The 15,573-nt window shown below is 37.0% G+C and overlaps 1 protein-coding gene across 3 annotated transcripts in view; it reads left to right on the top strand.

Annotated features, from left to right (window-relative positions):
- Positions 1-15,573, top strand: part of LOC120541484 (trichohyalin-like) — an 83,213-nt gene that overhangs the window by 33,373 nt on the left and 34,267 nt on the right. For all 3 annotated transcript variants that reach the window (XM_039773173.1, XM_039773172.1, XM_039773174.1), the window contains exons 8-13: positions 40-159; positions 2,286-2,390; positions 4,743-4,931; positions 8,568-8,806; positions 11,355-11,565; positions 11,951-12,024. In XM_039773173.1, the coding sequence (XP_039629107.1) occupies positions 40-159; positions 2,286-2,390; positions 4,743-4,931; positions 8,568-8,806; positions 11,355-11,565; positions 11,951-12,024 (938 nt within the window). The remainder of the gene's footprint in view (positions 1-39; positions 160-2,285; positions 2,391-4,742; positions 4,932-8,567; positions 8,807-11,354; positions 11,566-11,950; positions 12,025-15,573) is intronic.

Below are 15,573 nucleotides of genomic sequence, written 5' to 3'. Positions count from 1 at the left end.
AAGGAAAAATTTCTTATATCATGCCCTTGTTAATTATAGCAACAGAGGTATATCCAGAACAATGAGAAAAACAAAATGCTAAGGGGCTCAGTCCAAGCACAAGACAGTCTTCAAGATGAACTGAATGATCTTCGAACAGACTTTAGCAATGTTAGTTTGGTAAGTGACAAAAGTAACTACAATAATCTTTTCTCTGGTTCTTGTTAATTAGGACAATATATATTCCTTTCTGTTGATAATTGTTTAATAATATTTAATGCTGATAATTTTAAAAAGTTGTCAAAATTTCAGCTACATGACTTTGTCGTTTGTTTCTGATTCCACAAATCTGTGTGAGGAAATTTGGCTTCTGTCTTGAATACATAATTTTCAATGTTGATTTGAAGAAATAAATTCCCAGCAGTGGAACCCACCAAAGGATCTGCATTCAAAATTTTAACCATCGAAAGAGGGCATCCATCAGTCACTTAAAATGCAGAAAAAGAGACTTGTTGGTTGTTTGGGGAATGTACAATTCTCCCGAATTTACCTTGGCCTGCACATATAACGTTTCTATTTATCTTCTGACATTTCTCTCTATTTATAATGTATGCAGAAAAAGTCTTATTTAACATAAACAGATGCCAATCTTTACCAAAAGATCTTGTGGGCTAATTTGCCCATTATAAGAGGAGTAGAACATATAAACGGCTTGAATGTCTGTAAGACATATAAAAAATATAGAAATAAACATTTCTTTTTATACAAAATATATGTATCAAACTAAGTATTCAAATTACATCCACATTTCACAAAGAGTTGAATAAAAATGTTCTTTGTAGAGATAATGAAACTGACTAAAATATACAACTGAAAATATTACATCTGACCTTAAAATATATAAAGAGAAATTAACTTAACATTAACATAATATTCACCGGGGTCACATTTATAACACTTTGTGTGGATTCAACTGTGAAAGCAACTTAACTGTAAACAGGAAAATGCACCCACCAAAAAAAAAATCTTCATTTATAAAACCTGGCATATGCCATTTTCTATGTAATTATGCCTTTGTAAAGTACATTAACTTTGTAAATGTGCATATGTTTCTCAAACCTTGAAACAACCGTTTATAGACGATGCCACGTGTATCGGTGCATCCAGACATGGTGAGCTGGGTCAGCTGGGAGCTCAGTGAAATTGGGTGGTTACTAACAGAAATATCTGAGCCATAAAAAGATCTTGTTAGAAAATGTACCTATGCACCTTTTATTAATTTCAGAAATGAGGCATCACATCCTCATGCTGCCATACAGCCACTATCTCCTGGCACATGTAATGGCATAATGTCTGTTACAATGAATAGTGTAGGACATATGAAAAACTGAGGGTTCAGCCAATTACTTTACTAACAAGCCGGCCAACACAAACAGAACCATCAGCAAATTGTTGTCCAAAGCTACTCTGCCTCAGAATATATGATAGACGAGTTAACCCAGGACACTGAGCTTTGAATCCCCTTGGGATTAATAAAGTATCTATCTATCTATCTATCTATCTATCTATCTATCTATCTATCTATCTATCTATCTATCTATCTATGGTGTTTGTCAGTTTCATCTTAGCATCACAGATAACTTGTACATTAATGGAATGTCGATGCTTACTGCTAATAGACTATGAAAAGGCTGTATTGAATGATATTTTGTGTGTGGAGAGTGAATCACAACTGTGTTTTTACTTAATACAATTATTGCAAACAAGGGATTGCATTGGTTTTCAATCCTGCAAAATGTCAACAGGAAATTGACATTGGCCCACCTAAAAGGTATCTACGGTAGATTATATCATGTTCTTCACTGTTGAGGTTTACTATACCTTTCATATTAATGCACATTATAATAACGGCTTGGTGATATGAACAATGATAAACTTGAGTCATCATTTAGCTGGCTTTGTAACATTTCCCTGCTTTATTAAAGGTATCATTTTCCACTTTCTATGAAATGTTTTACTTATGGGTGGTTCAGAGTTGCTGTTAATATACACGTTTTCCCATCATGTTTTCCTTTTAGATCCCAGCTTTTGTGTGAAAAGTTTTTTATTCACATTTTGGGCCTTTTTTTGTGCATAAAGTTTTATTAATCTGACACCACAACAAGACTGTCTTTAACTAGTGGCACCTATTTATTTTTCTTAGTTGAGCTAGTGTACTCAAACTTTGTCAAACTAGAGGACTAGAAATTCATGCTTTGTTTGGACTAAATAAATATGTACTGTATATTAAAATATTTTCTGTTTAGGAAAAAGAACTGTTGTCGTCAAAAGTAGTAAGACTGGAGGAAAATGTAACTGATCTGAAGTTGAAGCTGGCTGCAGCAGTAGCAGATAAGGATCGTTTTATGCAAGTAAATCCATATAATAATTTGTTGGTTTATGAATGGACCTGTAAGGGCCTTTTTGTCTAATGAATTTCATTATTTTTTTAAGTAATGTTATCCTCTCCCTTGGTGCTACATTTTGTAAGACCAATTGTTTTCAAATACTATATGGACAAAAAGCATTGGGACACACTTAATTATTGAATTCAGATGTTTCAATCAGACCCATTGCCACAGGTGTATAAAATCAAGTACCTAGCCAAGCAGTCTCCATTTACAAACCTTTGTGAAGCAAAATGGGTCGTTCTGAAGAACTCAGTGGCTCCAAGCGTGGTACTGTGATAGGATGCCACCTTTCCAGTAAGACAGTTTGTGAAATTTCATCCCTGCTGGATATTCCAGGTTCAACTGTAAGTGGTAATATTGGAAAGTGGAAGTGTTTAGGAACAAAATCAACTTGGCCATGAAGTGGAAAATCATGTAAAGTCACAGAGTGGGATCAACAACTGCTAAGGTGCATGGTGTGTAAAAGTCACCAACACTCTGCTGATTCTATAGCACAAAAACTTCATGGAATGGGTTTCCATGGCCAAGCAGCTGCATGCAAGCCTCACCTCACCAAGCCCAATACCAGATGGAGCGGTGTAAAGCACACTACCACTGGATTGTGGAGCAGTGGAAACATGTTCTATGGAGTGATGAATCACACTTCTCTGTTTGGCAGTCAAATGGGCGAGTCTGGGTTTGGTGGATGCCCGGGAGAACTAACTATGAAGTTTGGTGGAGGAGGGATAATGGTGTGGGGCTGTTTTTCAAGGTTTGGGCTCTGCCCCTTATTTCCAGTGAAGGGCAATCTTAATGCTTCAGCATACCAAGACATTTTGAACAACACTATGCTTCCAACTTTGTGGAAACAGTTTGGGGAAGGCCCTTTTCTGTTCCATCATGACTGTGCCCCAGTGCACAAAGCAAGGTCCATAAAGACAGGGTTGGATGAGTTTGGTGTGGAATAACTTGACTGGCCTGCACAGAGCCCTCACCTCAACCCCATTGAACACCTTTGGGATGAACTGGAACAGAGACTTTGAGCCAGGCCTTCTCATCCAACATCAGTGCCTGATCTTTATAAATGCTCTACAGAATGAATGGGCATAAATCCCCACAGAAACACTCTTAAATCTTGTGGAAACCCTTCCAAGAAGAGTTGAAGCTGCTATAGCTGCAAAGGGTGGGCCAACTCCATATTAACATATTTAAATGCAATGTCATTAAAGTTCCCGTTGGTGTAATGGTCAGACATCCTAATACTTTTGTCTATGTAATATATCTATGGAATTGTATATAAATTATTTATCGCTATAGAGGAAGTACAAAGATTGTCTATCCTTATAGCCATTGAAAATACTTGTACGCCAGAATTTTCTTTACCCTGATTCTAATCTCAAATCTAATCCTAACATCAACATTAAACCTACCCCACCCCTGGTGCCAAACCCTAAACCTAACAATGCTAATCCCAACACTAATCTCAACCCTTATTTATTGGGTATACTCAGTTAATTTCCTGGACTCAGGCTTTAAATTGCATTCTGAACCAAACCCACTTATACAGGGCGAAATATGCCCTCTGTAAGGACTGGCAACTCACCTGGTATTAATTTAAATATTTTCTTCTGCTGGGATGGGCTTCAGCTCTCTGGAAGAAAGAGTTTATATACATTCAAACTTTCAAAAAAAATCTTTTTTTAGCAAAACACTGAAAATCCAATTATACAATTATATATCTATGCAATTATTGCATTTGTGGAATGAAAATACTGTATAGTATGTTTCCTTTCCCCACAACATAAAGTATATCTACAAAAGATCCTTCTCAACTGCAGTTCAAATATCCGTCCTGACTGAGGGAGTAGAATGCTTTGCATTTTTGATTGGCGTTTTTCCACACAAAGTATTTGACTCCCTCTACAGTGAATGCAAGTACACCTTTCATGTGGGCAATACTCACTGGCTATGGCACAGTAATATGTTTGTAATAATGTGCCTTTTATGCTTATATAAATTCACTCCATGCAAGGTTGATTCCTGCATTTCACCCAATATTACTGGGATATGTGCCAGCATCCCATTGTTCTGGATTAGATTAAATGGGTTTGAGAGTGTTGCACTATGTTGTGCAGAGCCTAAATTGAAAAATTTTGAATTATTTCAGAATGAGAAGGAGGAGCACATTACAGTACCAATTAAAAGATGAACCACATTTTTCATCCTTCTTGCTTATGTTTCTACTTTTGTGCATTTATTTGCTGTTATTAAGAAATTATTTTCAATTGTTAATGAATTTGCTATTTGATTTAAAGCTGTCTTAACCTCTTATAGGAAAAGCTGCAGCTGCACAAGCGTGTTAAGGAGCTGGAGATGGAACTGCAGCGTGCACAGATGGGAAGGGAGGGTTTCACAGACCAAGTGTGTGATTTACACATAGAACTTGTAGATGCCAAAGCCCAGGCAAATAGGCAAGATCAAGAAAAGATTATGATGAAAGAAGAACTGGTGACTGTAAAGCAGGTTTGTTTTCCAAGGCACAATTCTTTTTTAATATATATTTTGGGTGTACATTGGGATAAACAAAGAAGTAAAATTATGGAACCATATTGATTTTCAAATCAGATGTAAGAGTCATCAGAAATTATTAGACTATCATATTAAAAATATGACTCACATGTAAATATTAGAGTGAAGAGTTTCTAATGCTTCACCTATCTTTCACTATATCATGGAATATTGTGGTTAATCACATTAATGGGTTTACTTTACTTACAGGCGTCAGTAACTATCAAAGTTACTGAGTGCACGTAAACACTTTTACTTCAGCAAATGGGCTAACGGCCTTGAGAAGGGTGATTTTATATGTTTGGTTTCACTTTCATTTCCACTTTTTTGGCTTTATCAGACAACTTCGTTTTCTAACACTTTTGATGTGCAAATAATATAATTTATTTAATACAACACAAAACATTTAACCAATCCTTACTTTATAGAAAGAACAAAATACTAATACATTAAAAGAAAATAATGAAACAAGGTGGTGAAGTCTTTCCAGAAAGCTAAAAATTCCAACTCCAGAAAGCTTAAAAAGTATGACTCTGACACCAGCTTTAGTATATGCCAAGTTTCTAACTGTAGGTTTTATATTGGACATTCTGATTGAACAGTAATTGTAAAATTTCAAGTAATGAAAATATAAGAATGAGGGTGCCAGCAAGTGAAGATGTGGCATTTAGAAATGCGGTATGGCAAATTGTGTAGAATGTTAAACAATATCTACTACATTGAATGTGAGTGAAAAGCATGACCTTATTAAAAATCCAATCATTATTATTTCCAAATGCCAGATGTGCTTTGGACAGAATAACACAGTTAAAAAAAAAAATACCAGAAAGTCAGACATTTGGAGCAGGCATACAGAGGGAAAGGAGCTGAATTATCTTAACAGTGTTTTAAGCTTCCCAGCAAAACCAGGTTGTGTTTCAGAGAGTGGCATAATGTCACCTGCTAGCATTAACCAAGAAAAAATAGTGAATTAGGTTGACCTTGTGCGTGACGACACTCAACCATAAGATTGTGTAGCTGGTAAAAGCTTGCTCAATATCTACTTGACACCCCAAAGAAATATGACAGAATTTGATATCCATGTGTGAATAATTCTTCTAAATGTGATGCACACCAAAATATAATCAAATAAAAAAAAAAAAAATCATCATTAAATTCCCAGCAGCCCTACAAATGTGGATATTATTGTGATTTGTAGTTGTTTACCCCAGACAATGTTTAAATGACCAATGTGTTCAAATGTAGTAAAACGTCACAAGCCTTGCCTATTTGTCCAGCATGTAGTGTAAGGCAATCATCTGTCTTGCTGTGTTTTAAGCAACCTAGAGCAGACTGTCCTTGTTGGAGGGCATTAGTTACATTTTTCTCATTTAATACTGAAAAGTGATTCTTCATGCAAGGGTTTTGGGAAAAAAAACTCTGTGAAATAATGTAGCTATCTTTTTTAAATTGCCATAAAAGAGCAGACTGGTAAAATCACTGGTTTAGTATTGTGCTGGTGGAAGAACTACAATACCAAAAATCAACATGGCAGTTAGGGTATGGGCTTCATTCATAGTATAGCTCATCCTGACACATTCATTCTTGAGATTTCAATTTCATCCACCAGTTTAATGCTTTAAAGTTTCTCTTTAAAGACTAAGCAGCCAGTGTGTTGCTATCCTTTTTATTTAAATACATTTTTTCTGTTAATAGATTTTCAAATGATATCTATTTGTTTATTTGGGGGATTTGGACCAAGTTCATTAGAAAACTGTGCAGTGGATGGAATCAGATTAAAAAACAGACTAATGCACAGCTCCAAAGTATATAAAACATATGCACATCCTGGAGCTGCACTGACAATGATTCTCACCATCTATATATATAATTCACTAAGGCAAGACACCCATGGAAAGCACGGCGGAAGGGGCGTGGATTCACTAAGCCGCCGACAAGTAAGATACCTATGGCGCACGCAGGGAGGAGCCACGCCCACCAACTCCAAGACCATTGGATACGACGACAACTCGCAGAGCCACGCTCACCAACTTGGGCGTGACAACACAGAAAGAATGGCGTCATTTATATTCATCTGTCGTAGAGGCCACATGTACCTCCGAGCCACCTTGACTGTTTATAGAGGCATGTTTCTCATGGAGGTGAGTCGCCATATGCAGCGTGTAAAACAGTTTGAGAGGGGTATCCCATGGGATCTTTAAAACAATCCTTTACAACTGAGGTTAAAACACAATGAAGTAAGCAGTCTTTAAAAACCGAGTTTTCGGTTACGACGCACGACCGTGTGCACCATAGCAAACTGTTTTACACGCTACATACAGCAATTCGCATCCGCGACAAACATGCGTCTTCTTCACTCACGGACAATTATATGTTGCTCTCTCCAGAGTTCCATCTTTTCATTCACTTTCTGTTGTATCCTCAGACCCTCCCTTTTTAGAAAACTGTGTCTTTCCAGAAGTGTTCAACTATCAATAAATAATTATGCGGTGTTTTGTTATGCTGCGGGTTCACTATTATGTTGTATTTTGCTCTCTCCAGAGTTCCATCTTTTCATTCACTTACTGTTGTATTCTCACACCAACCCGTTTTAGACAACCGTGTCTTTCCAGAAGTGTTTAGCATTCAATAAATAATTATGCATGAGATTCAGCATGTGTCTGCCCGGCGCAGAGAGGCGTGGGTACGCCGTTGAACCCCATTCGGGCTGCAAACCGTGAAATTCCCATTAAGTGCGACTTATACGCGTCCCTACCCTTTGTGCACACCCCCTTCCCACCTTGCTACTACTATGGTCGGGTGTCTTGGTGGATTATATATAGAAAAGCAGCTCAACGACTCAAGTGACGAGTTGGAGGTGGGCACATGAGCGGGCAGTACATACTGAACGAGAATTCAGCAGACTAGCATGACGGAGGGAGCTGAATGGACGTCCTTCTCCTCTCCTCCCGTTCCACACTCCGCGCCGTGCACCCCCATCCCTCCGTCTGGCAAGAGAAGGCGCGATTGCGGTCCGCCAGTTTTCAGTCATGGACGATTGTGTGTTGGTTCGTTCCGTGCATTGTTACAATGTTGCTTTTCTTGCTGATTTATTACATTACCAATTTTTCAAATGTTAATTTTCTCCCTGTGCTTAAAAATAATAAAAAACGGCCTGATTATGCGGCGTATGGTACGCCGCGGGTTGGCTAGTGTAACTTTATTTGCATGTTTTGCTTGTAATGTGTGTTTTAAATAACGGTGGCATTCTATTGTAGTCCCTTCCATTCAGCTTGGTGCGGGTGTCAGCATTCTTGAATTAGGTTTAAACAAATTTACATTTGGAATATTGATGTCAAAATTTGACTTTGTAGTCCTGTTTAGTAAAACAACTGAGATTCAAATGCTGGAGTCGGAGTCAGATAAGAATTTTGCGAATCTGACTCCACTAAAAAATTGGTAAAATTTTTGACTCTGACTCTATAGTCATGGAATGAAAACATTAAAAATGAAAGTTGAAACACAATTTCAGCAATCATAAATTCTCTTAAAGTTGTATGAAGAGTATTCAATGCATTTTCTTGTACCTTTTTCTGGGGGATTATTTTTTAGGTAAATGAGCACATATCCGCTGACCTAGCTGACACAAAGCAAAAGTTAGAAATTGTTTTGAAACAGTTGCACGAGCTGGAGGCAGAAAAAGTGATTCATATCAACCAGATCACTGCTCTAGAGAAGGAACGCTGCCAGCTAATTGAAGAAAAGGAGGTGCTGATGACTGCAACAATGGGGACAGAGGAAGTTTGTGAAGATAAGATGCAGAAACTAAAAGAAGAATGCCAGGCACTTAGGTGAGTCAGCTGATGTAATCAAAAGCATGACTGAAGCATTTTGGCCTTGGTAATTGCAATCCTTCAACATGCTTTGTATACTAAAAACAACTCAAATTATGAAAATGTGCTGTATTTCCTTCACAGTTTTGGCTTTTGCATGACTCAGAAATTAAATAATTAATTCCATAAGACAGATTGATACCGCTTCATTTGTGTCAAGGGGGTATTTACTTGTTTACAATAACAATGAGTAAGTAGATTTTATATCAAACAGCAACAACAACCTCCACTAGAATTTATAAAAAAACAACAAAAATTCAGGCTTGGCTAAAGATAAAAAGAACAGGTGCGGTGACAATCTCTGTCACAGAATGGGCCAATAAGTAACCCACAATCTCACCGGTGCCATTTGTCTAATTTCACAAAAATATTATTGAGTCAGGAGTTGAAGTTCCCTAAACCATGCTGTCTACTATATTTTTGGTATTTTATGTCATGTGTTTGTGGTTCTTTGTATAAAGAAAAACGTGAAATTTTGCCCTTAACAAATTTCCAAGTGTGTTGCTACATTCTTATTGAATAATTAATTTTAAAGTTGCAGCTAGTATCCATTGAACTAATTCCCTTCATATTTTTAAAACACTTAAATAATATCCCCACTTAATCTCTATTTGCTTAAACGAAAACGTTTAACTCCATCAATGTTTTTTCATAGCTTATACCTCTAAGTCCAAGAATTAGCCTAGTACAACACCATATAACTTTTTTCTTGTATAGTGCTCTTAACTGAACAATTCTATACAAGTATAGGATATAGTAATTGCTAAATACAAAATTAATACATTTAAAAATACAGATTTGTTAAAACATTTGGAGAAGAAGGTAGAATCTGATGAAACTATGGCCATTTGAGAATGGGGGAAATTTAAATTGTGTAAGAGAAAGTCAAAAGCAAAGTTTGACACAGTCACAGTCCTGGAGACCTCGGCCAACAAGCTGCCTAACCCTTTCTTCCAGGCTTTGTATAGTGGAATCTGTGCTGGGTGGGCCATCCAGTCAGATGAAAGACTCTTTCCATCCAATGATTCCCTTGTTCTTTAATCCAAGATGACTCTTCCCATACACAGGAGAGCAGACTGGCAGTACAGCAGTGGCACCAAGTGCCATATCCAGATGCCAAGAGGTGAAACAGAATAGAGGAGGGCTTTTTGGTTTGAAAACCCCACAGATTTTGTTTTTTCTCCAGTTTGACTGGAGTTTTTTTGGTTTTTTTTTCCCCCCCATCTGCCCTTGGCCATCTGACCTTATTTGACTGTCACTTAGAAACTCAAAACTTTCTCTTAATTATATATATTTCTTATGTAAATATGTATTATTTATTTATGTTTTGCATACTATATATTACCTACATTTTATTTGTTTTTCTTTGCGTGTAACTACTTCTTTGACATGTTGTAAAGTACTTTGAGTTACATCCTTTCTATGAAGATGTGCTATAGAAATAAATGCTGTTGCTATTGTTATTTAACCTGACATCGTATTAGCCTTTTCAATAATTTCTGTGTTCTGTACTGTGTAAATGCAGAAAGTAAAGAGTCCTCTACAGCTCCTATGTACTTGTATTACAAGTTTTTTAAAGTTCCCATTGTTTATTCATATCAACATGTTTACTCCCTATGTACATTTACTTGTGTTAAATATAATCTGACAGAAATTTCCTCTAGCCTATTTGCTATCCTGCTCTCTCTGCAATGATTCAGTTGATTCAACATTGTCTGCCCTTACACCTATTTTAGCTTCATGAGCTTGTTACTTATTTAATCATCTTGTTTTATATATATATATATATATATATATATATATATATATATATATATATATATATATATATATTGGTAGTTCAGCCTCTGCACAGACACTGACACAATATTCCAAAAAAACACTCTTTACTTTATAAAGTCCACCACACAACACAGTGCCCCTGCACCAAACACGTTTGTCAGTCCCTTTCTCTCCTCTCCGGACTTCTCCTTCTGCTTTTCCACCTCTCCTGCCGAGCGTTGCCTCCTTCTTCCTAACTCTGCTTTCTCACTTGAGGAAGGTGGCCTCTTTTATAATCACCCGGACCTGCTCCAGGTGCTCTCCGATGAACTTCCGGCGGCACTTCCTGGTGTGGCTGAAGTGCTGCATGAGCACTCCGGGTGTCCCTGGAATTCCTGCCTCCAGCACCTCTGGGTGTGGTGGAAGTGCTGGCCTCCAGGGTTTCACAACTGTCCGGGCCCCCCTGGGGGAGGTATTGTCCCTCTCCCGGTCCTAGCGTTGGTCCTGGTCATCTGCCACACTATATATATATATATATATATATATATATATATATATATATATATATATATGTGTGTGTGTGTGAACCGAAAACTCAGAACTAATACTTAATGGAACAGATCTGTTTACACTGTGAAACTTGTGTTTTGCAAGTTTTAAGCAAATGTTTTATTGTTCTTTCATAGTTTAAGTATAAATTAGATTAATGTAAATTGAGGTAGACTTCTTAGTTGTGTGCTTTTAGAGATTCTGAAGAAAGACTGCTTAAAGAGCAGGAACACCTGCAAGCATGCTGTAAGGAGCTACGGACAGAACTTGGTGTCAAGAATGAGGAACTTCATCAGAAGGAGGAAGAGTTTTTACATCAGATAGAAGAGCAGCAGACCGTAGCACAGCATTGGAAAGAGAGGTGGCAGGAAGCTGCTTTATCCCTCAAAACAAAGGATGAGGATAAGGTACACTAAACATAAACAATAACCAGAAAACTAATTACTGTCCAATCATAAGCACAAATATTATAAAAGACTCACAGTATTAACTAGTACTATAATAATAATAATAATACATATTTATATACAGTAAACTTAAAGAAGTGTTAAGAATAGTCTCAAAGTAAATCTTTTTAATAAGTGTTATGAGTTTTAGTATCCAACGGATGCTGAGATGATATGTTTTGCAGTTTCAGTTTTATCTTCTTTCAGTTTATGCAAGCAAAATGGGTCAATTTATTATTGAAAAAAATTACTAATTAAAATTGCTTAGTGAATAGAGGCAAATTAGATTTGTAACCATGCTATAAAGAACTTGAATAGAACATCATAAATTGTGTTGTGATAAAAGATTTCAGAAAAAGAAGAAACTAAGCAGCTTGGTGAAGAGCTGGAGAGGCTACAGTCTATCGTTCAAAGTAATCAGTAAGTACTGTTGTCAATAATGATTTTATCAAACAACATTTGAATATGTTTTGTTTTATTAAAATATGTATGTGGTACAATGAATTCAATGAATGAATTTGTAACAGTATAATGGTGCACAGAATGGCCAAACTGTTCCAACTGCCATGGCTGCTTTAAAATTGTTAGAAGACACTGCAAATGGAAGAATTAGAAGAGAGCACATATTTAGAGATCATACTGATTTCTTGTCCCGTGATGATGACTGGCTTCCATGTTGATTTAGATTTCAAAGAGCTATCCTTTTGGAGCTGTCTGCTGAACTGGGGTCACTTTTACAAAGGCAGACTTTAAGGAATAGTGCTCTACCTGCTCCTTTGCAAGTTCAGTCCACTCTCGAGTTTTTAACCACAGGAGCTTTTCAACGTAAACTGGCTGACCATTTGGGAATTTTACAGTTACCACTGAGTCGTGCAATGCCAGCTGTATGGGATGATATTATCTGCATGTCATCCAGATATATAAAATTTCCTTACACTGTGGTTGAATGGGCAAACATCAAAGTGATCTTCGCAGCAACATCCGGTTTTCAAAATGTAATCGGGGCGGTCAACTGCAGGCACATTGCTATAGGCACCTTTAGAGAATGAATTTTCTTATATAAATAGAAACTATTTCCACACTATTAATGTGCAAATTATCTGTGATGTGAAAATGCATCTCACTAATCTTGTGGTAAAATGATCTGGCTCAACTAAACAATTATTCATTCATTCTGAGAAACAGCAGTGTTGGGAACAAACGTGAAAATGGTGTTGTGCGTGATGGCTGGTTTCTCTGCAAGATAAGACATTTAATATTACCCCCTTAGTAAAAATGTTAAGTTATCTGAAGGATGTAACCATATAACACGATTACTTAGGTGACAGCAGGTACCCGCTGAAGACGTGGCTTCTCACCCCGCTCGCCAACCCACTGACTGAACAAGAGCGACATTATAATGACATCCACTCACAGACTCAGGCAGTGGTAAAATGCTGGTTATAAGTATCTCGCCAAAAATTGCAGCAGCTTGCTACTCAAACAATGTGAGCCTCGGGATTACACTACCTCCTCCAGTGGTGTTGGCACTCAGAAGGTGGGCTGCAACTCGCCTTTCACGTCGACTTTGATATCTGACCACTTCTTTTTTTATTCCGGGCACTGTACGACTTTCTGAAGTAGAACTTTTCAGTATCTCCGCCATGCTGTGCCACTCCATTAATTTCCTTTTGCTGTTTATACCAGTGCTTCAGTCACCAAATAGTACGTTTCTCCTTGCTTCCACCATTTCACATTTGCTGAAATTCTTCTTTTTTTACATGCTTTTGCCATTGTCTTTTAACATAACACTGAAAAAAATAAGGCCTATTTATATTGATTTGTACCGTTCAGGAGCAACTCGGTAAAAAGACAACTCGGTGACATCCATTACTAGTTAGGTAATAGTTAGGTTCAAAGAGATTTTTTAATGATATTTAAATGACAACGTAGGGCACTGGAAAATCCACAGAATCGCCTGCTTTATGAGAGTCCCAATACGTTGAGAGTAAAGATATTCCTTAAGCCTTACTCGCAGGTCACCTTTTGTATTCTAAATAACGTTATCCTACGATTACAATCAATACAATTTTGGTTGCAGAAGATAATGTAAGATAGAGTTTGTTCCATCTGCAGAATATAGTTTGCTCGCCAATTATATAAATTTATTTTAAATCACGTTGTCATTTAAATATAATTTAAAAATCTCTTTAAACCTATTACCTAACTGGTAAAGGATATCACCGACTTGTATTTCACCAAGTTGTTTCTTCCCTGAATTGTCTTTCGCCAAGTTGACTGTTGCCCACTTGCCACCGAACCGATTTGCACATTCAAATAGGCTAAATTCTTTGGGGAGTCAGGGTAAGGCCTTAGGCATGTGCATGTGTGTTTAAATTTCAAATTGATTGGTATTTGTAAAGGGAGATTGTGCATAGAAATTAGCTTACACACTGTTTTAAGCAACTGTTTTTCTTTTGTGTACACACATTTTTAGTTTTGTCCGTACTCCATGTTTTAATGTGAATTCTAGGCAAGGCGTTATACATGAGGACCCTGGTCTTTTATTTATACTTTAATTCATTTTTGTACTTATGTTGTTTATAATCTGCATTTAGCTGCCTTTGTATGACTAAGACTTAGCTACGTGAGGTGGTTCATCTTCATATCTGACTACAGAAAGCACACCTATAAATGGTTGCTTCAAGGAATTAGGACAGGTACATTTATAGGATCATTCTGTATAGCACTTCAGACTCCAGCATCCTTTGTTTCAATTGCTTGCCTAGATGTTATCAACGTAGATTTTCCTTCCAAAAGCACACATGGTAGGTTGTGTTTGTGTGTGTGTGTGTGTGTGTGTATGATTTTGCCCCTGTGATAGACTGCTGCCCTGTCCTGGGCTGTAGGACAGGCTCCAGCCCCTCATAACCCCGAATTGAACAGTGGATTTGAGACTGTTATGCTATCTTGGGTTACTTCACATTGACTTTAGTAACAAGTAAGTCTTTTCTCTAAGGACAGAGAAGATTATAGTGATAATATAGTGAAAGCACATATTTAAAAGAAGGATTTATGGTCATTCTTCTATATGTGACTTTTTTATACTACAAATTTGGTATTCAGACCATTATTTCACTATAAAGCACAATTCATGTGACACATTTTTAAAAACATTTTGATTGTCATGTCGCATGCGTGTGTAAACCAGCACACTGTTATTAGCTGTTGTCTCAGCTGCCTCCTGTTATTCCAGTGCCTTTGTTTGCTTCACTGCAACACTCTTGTAAATACTATCACTAAATATCCTTGTAATCATGAAAAAGTGATTAAGTGAAAAATGAGTTTTAATTTTCTGACCCATTTTCAGGAACAGATTAGAGTTATATAACAAGGAATGACTGTATTCTCATTTAACATTTATTTGAATGTTGATTGACATTGAAATTGTCAAGTTAAGCCACACTGGTTTCCAGAGTAGTATCAGTTAAGACATTTTAGGGCAATCCATGGCAAGCTCACATTGTGCCTTCATAGATGGTTGAGTGCTCAGTGTAAAGTCCTAACTGCAGTCTCCATGGTAAAGACATTCAGAAAAAGACCAGAGTGATAACTCTATTTACTCAGCTAGACGTTCATACCACATTTGAAGTGGAAAAGCAGATATGCACATAGAACAGGAGCCTGGACACTAATTCAATAAATAAACTGGACCAAAGGGTAACAGAAACCTGACTAAATTCTAGTAATGGTGATGAGTCTAATATAAACAGATCTAATTTATTTAGAAAGGAGAAGCAAAACTGAAACAGTGGAATGGGTAGAACTTATGCATTGAAGATTCAGCATTCTGTGTTCAATTTTCTTCTAAAATCTCAATGTCTTTTTCCTTCCACATCCCCAAAAACATGTAACAGGTTGGCAGTTCCAAATGGCCCCGTGTGATTGCAAGTGTGAGCTTGTGTGTAAGCAGGCTGTGTGATGTAGTGG

This window comes from Polypterus senegalus, chromosome 12 (genome assembly GCF_016835505.1).
Source record: "Polypterus senegalus isolate Bchr_013 chromosome 12, ASM1683550v1, whole genome shotgun sequence".
NCBI lineage: Eukaryota > Metazoa > Chordata > Cladistia > Polypteriformes > Polypteridae > Polypterus > Polypterus senegalus.
This window is presented reverse-complemented; position numbering and strand designations above follow the sequence as displayed.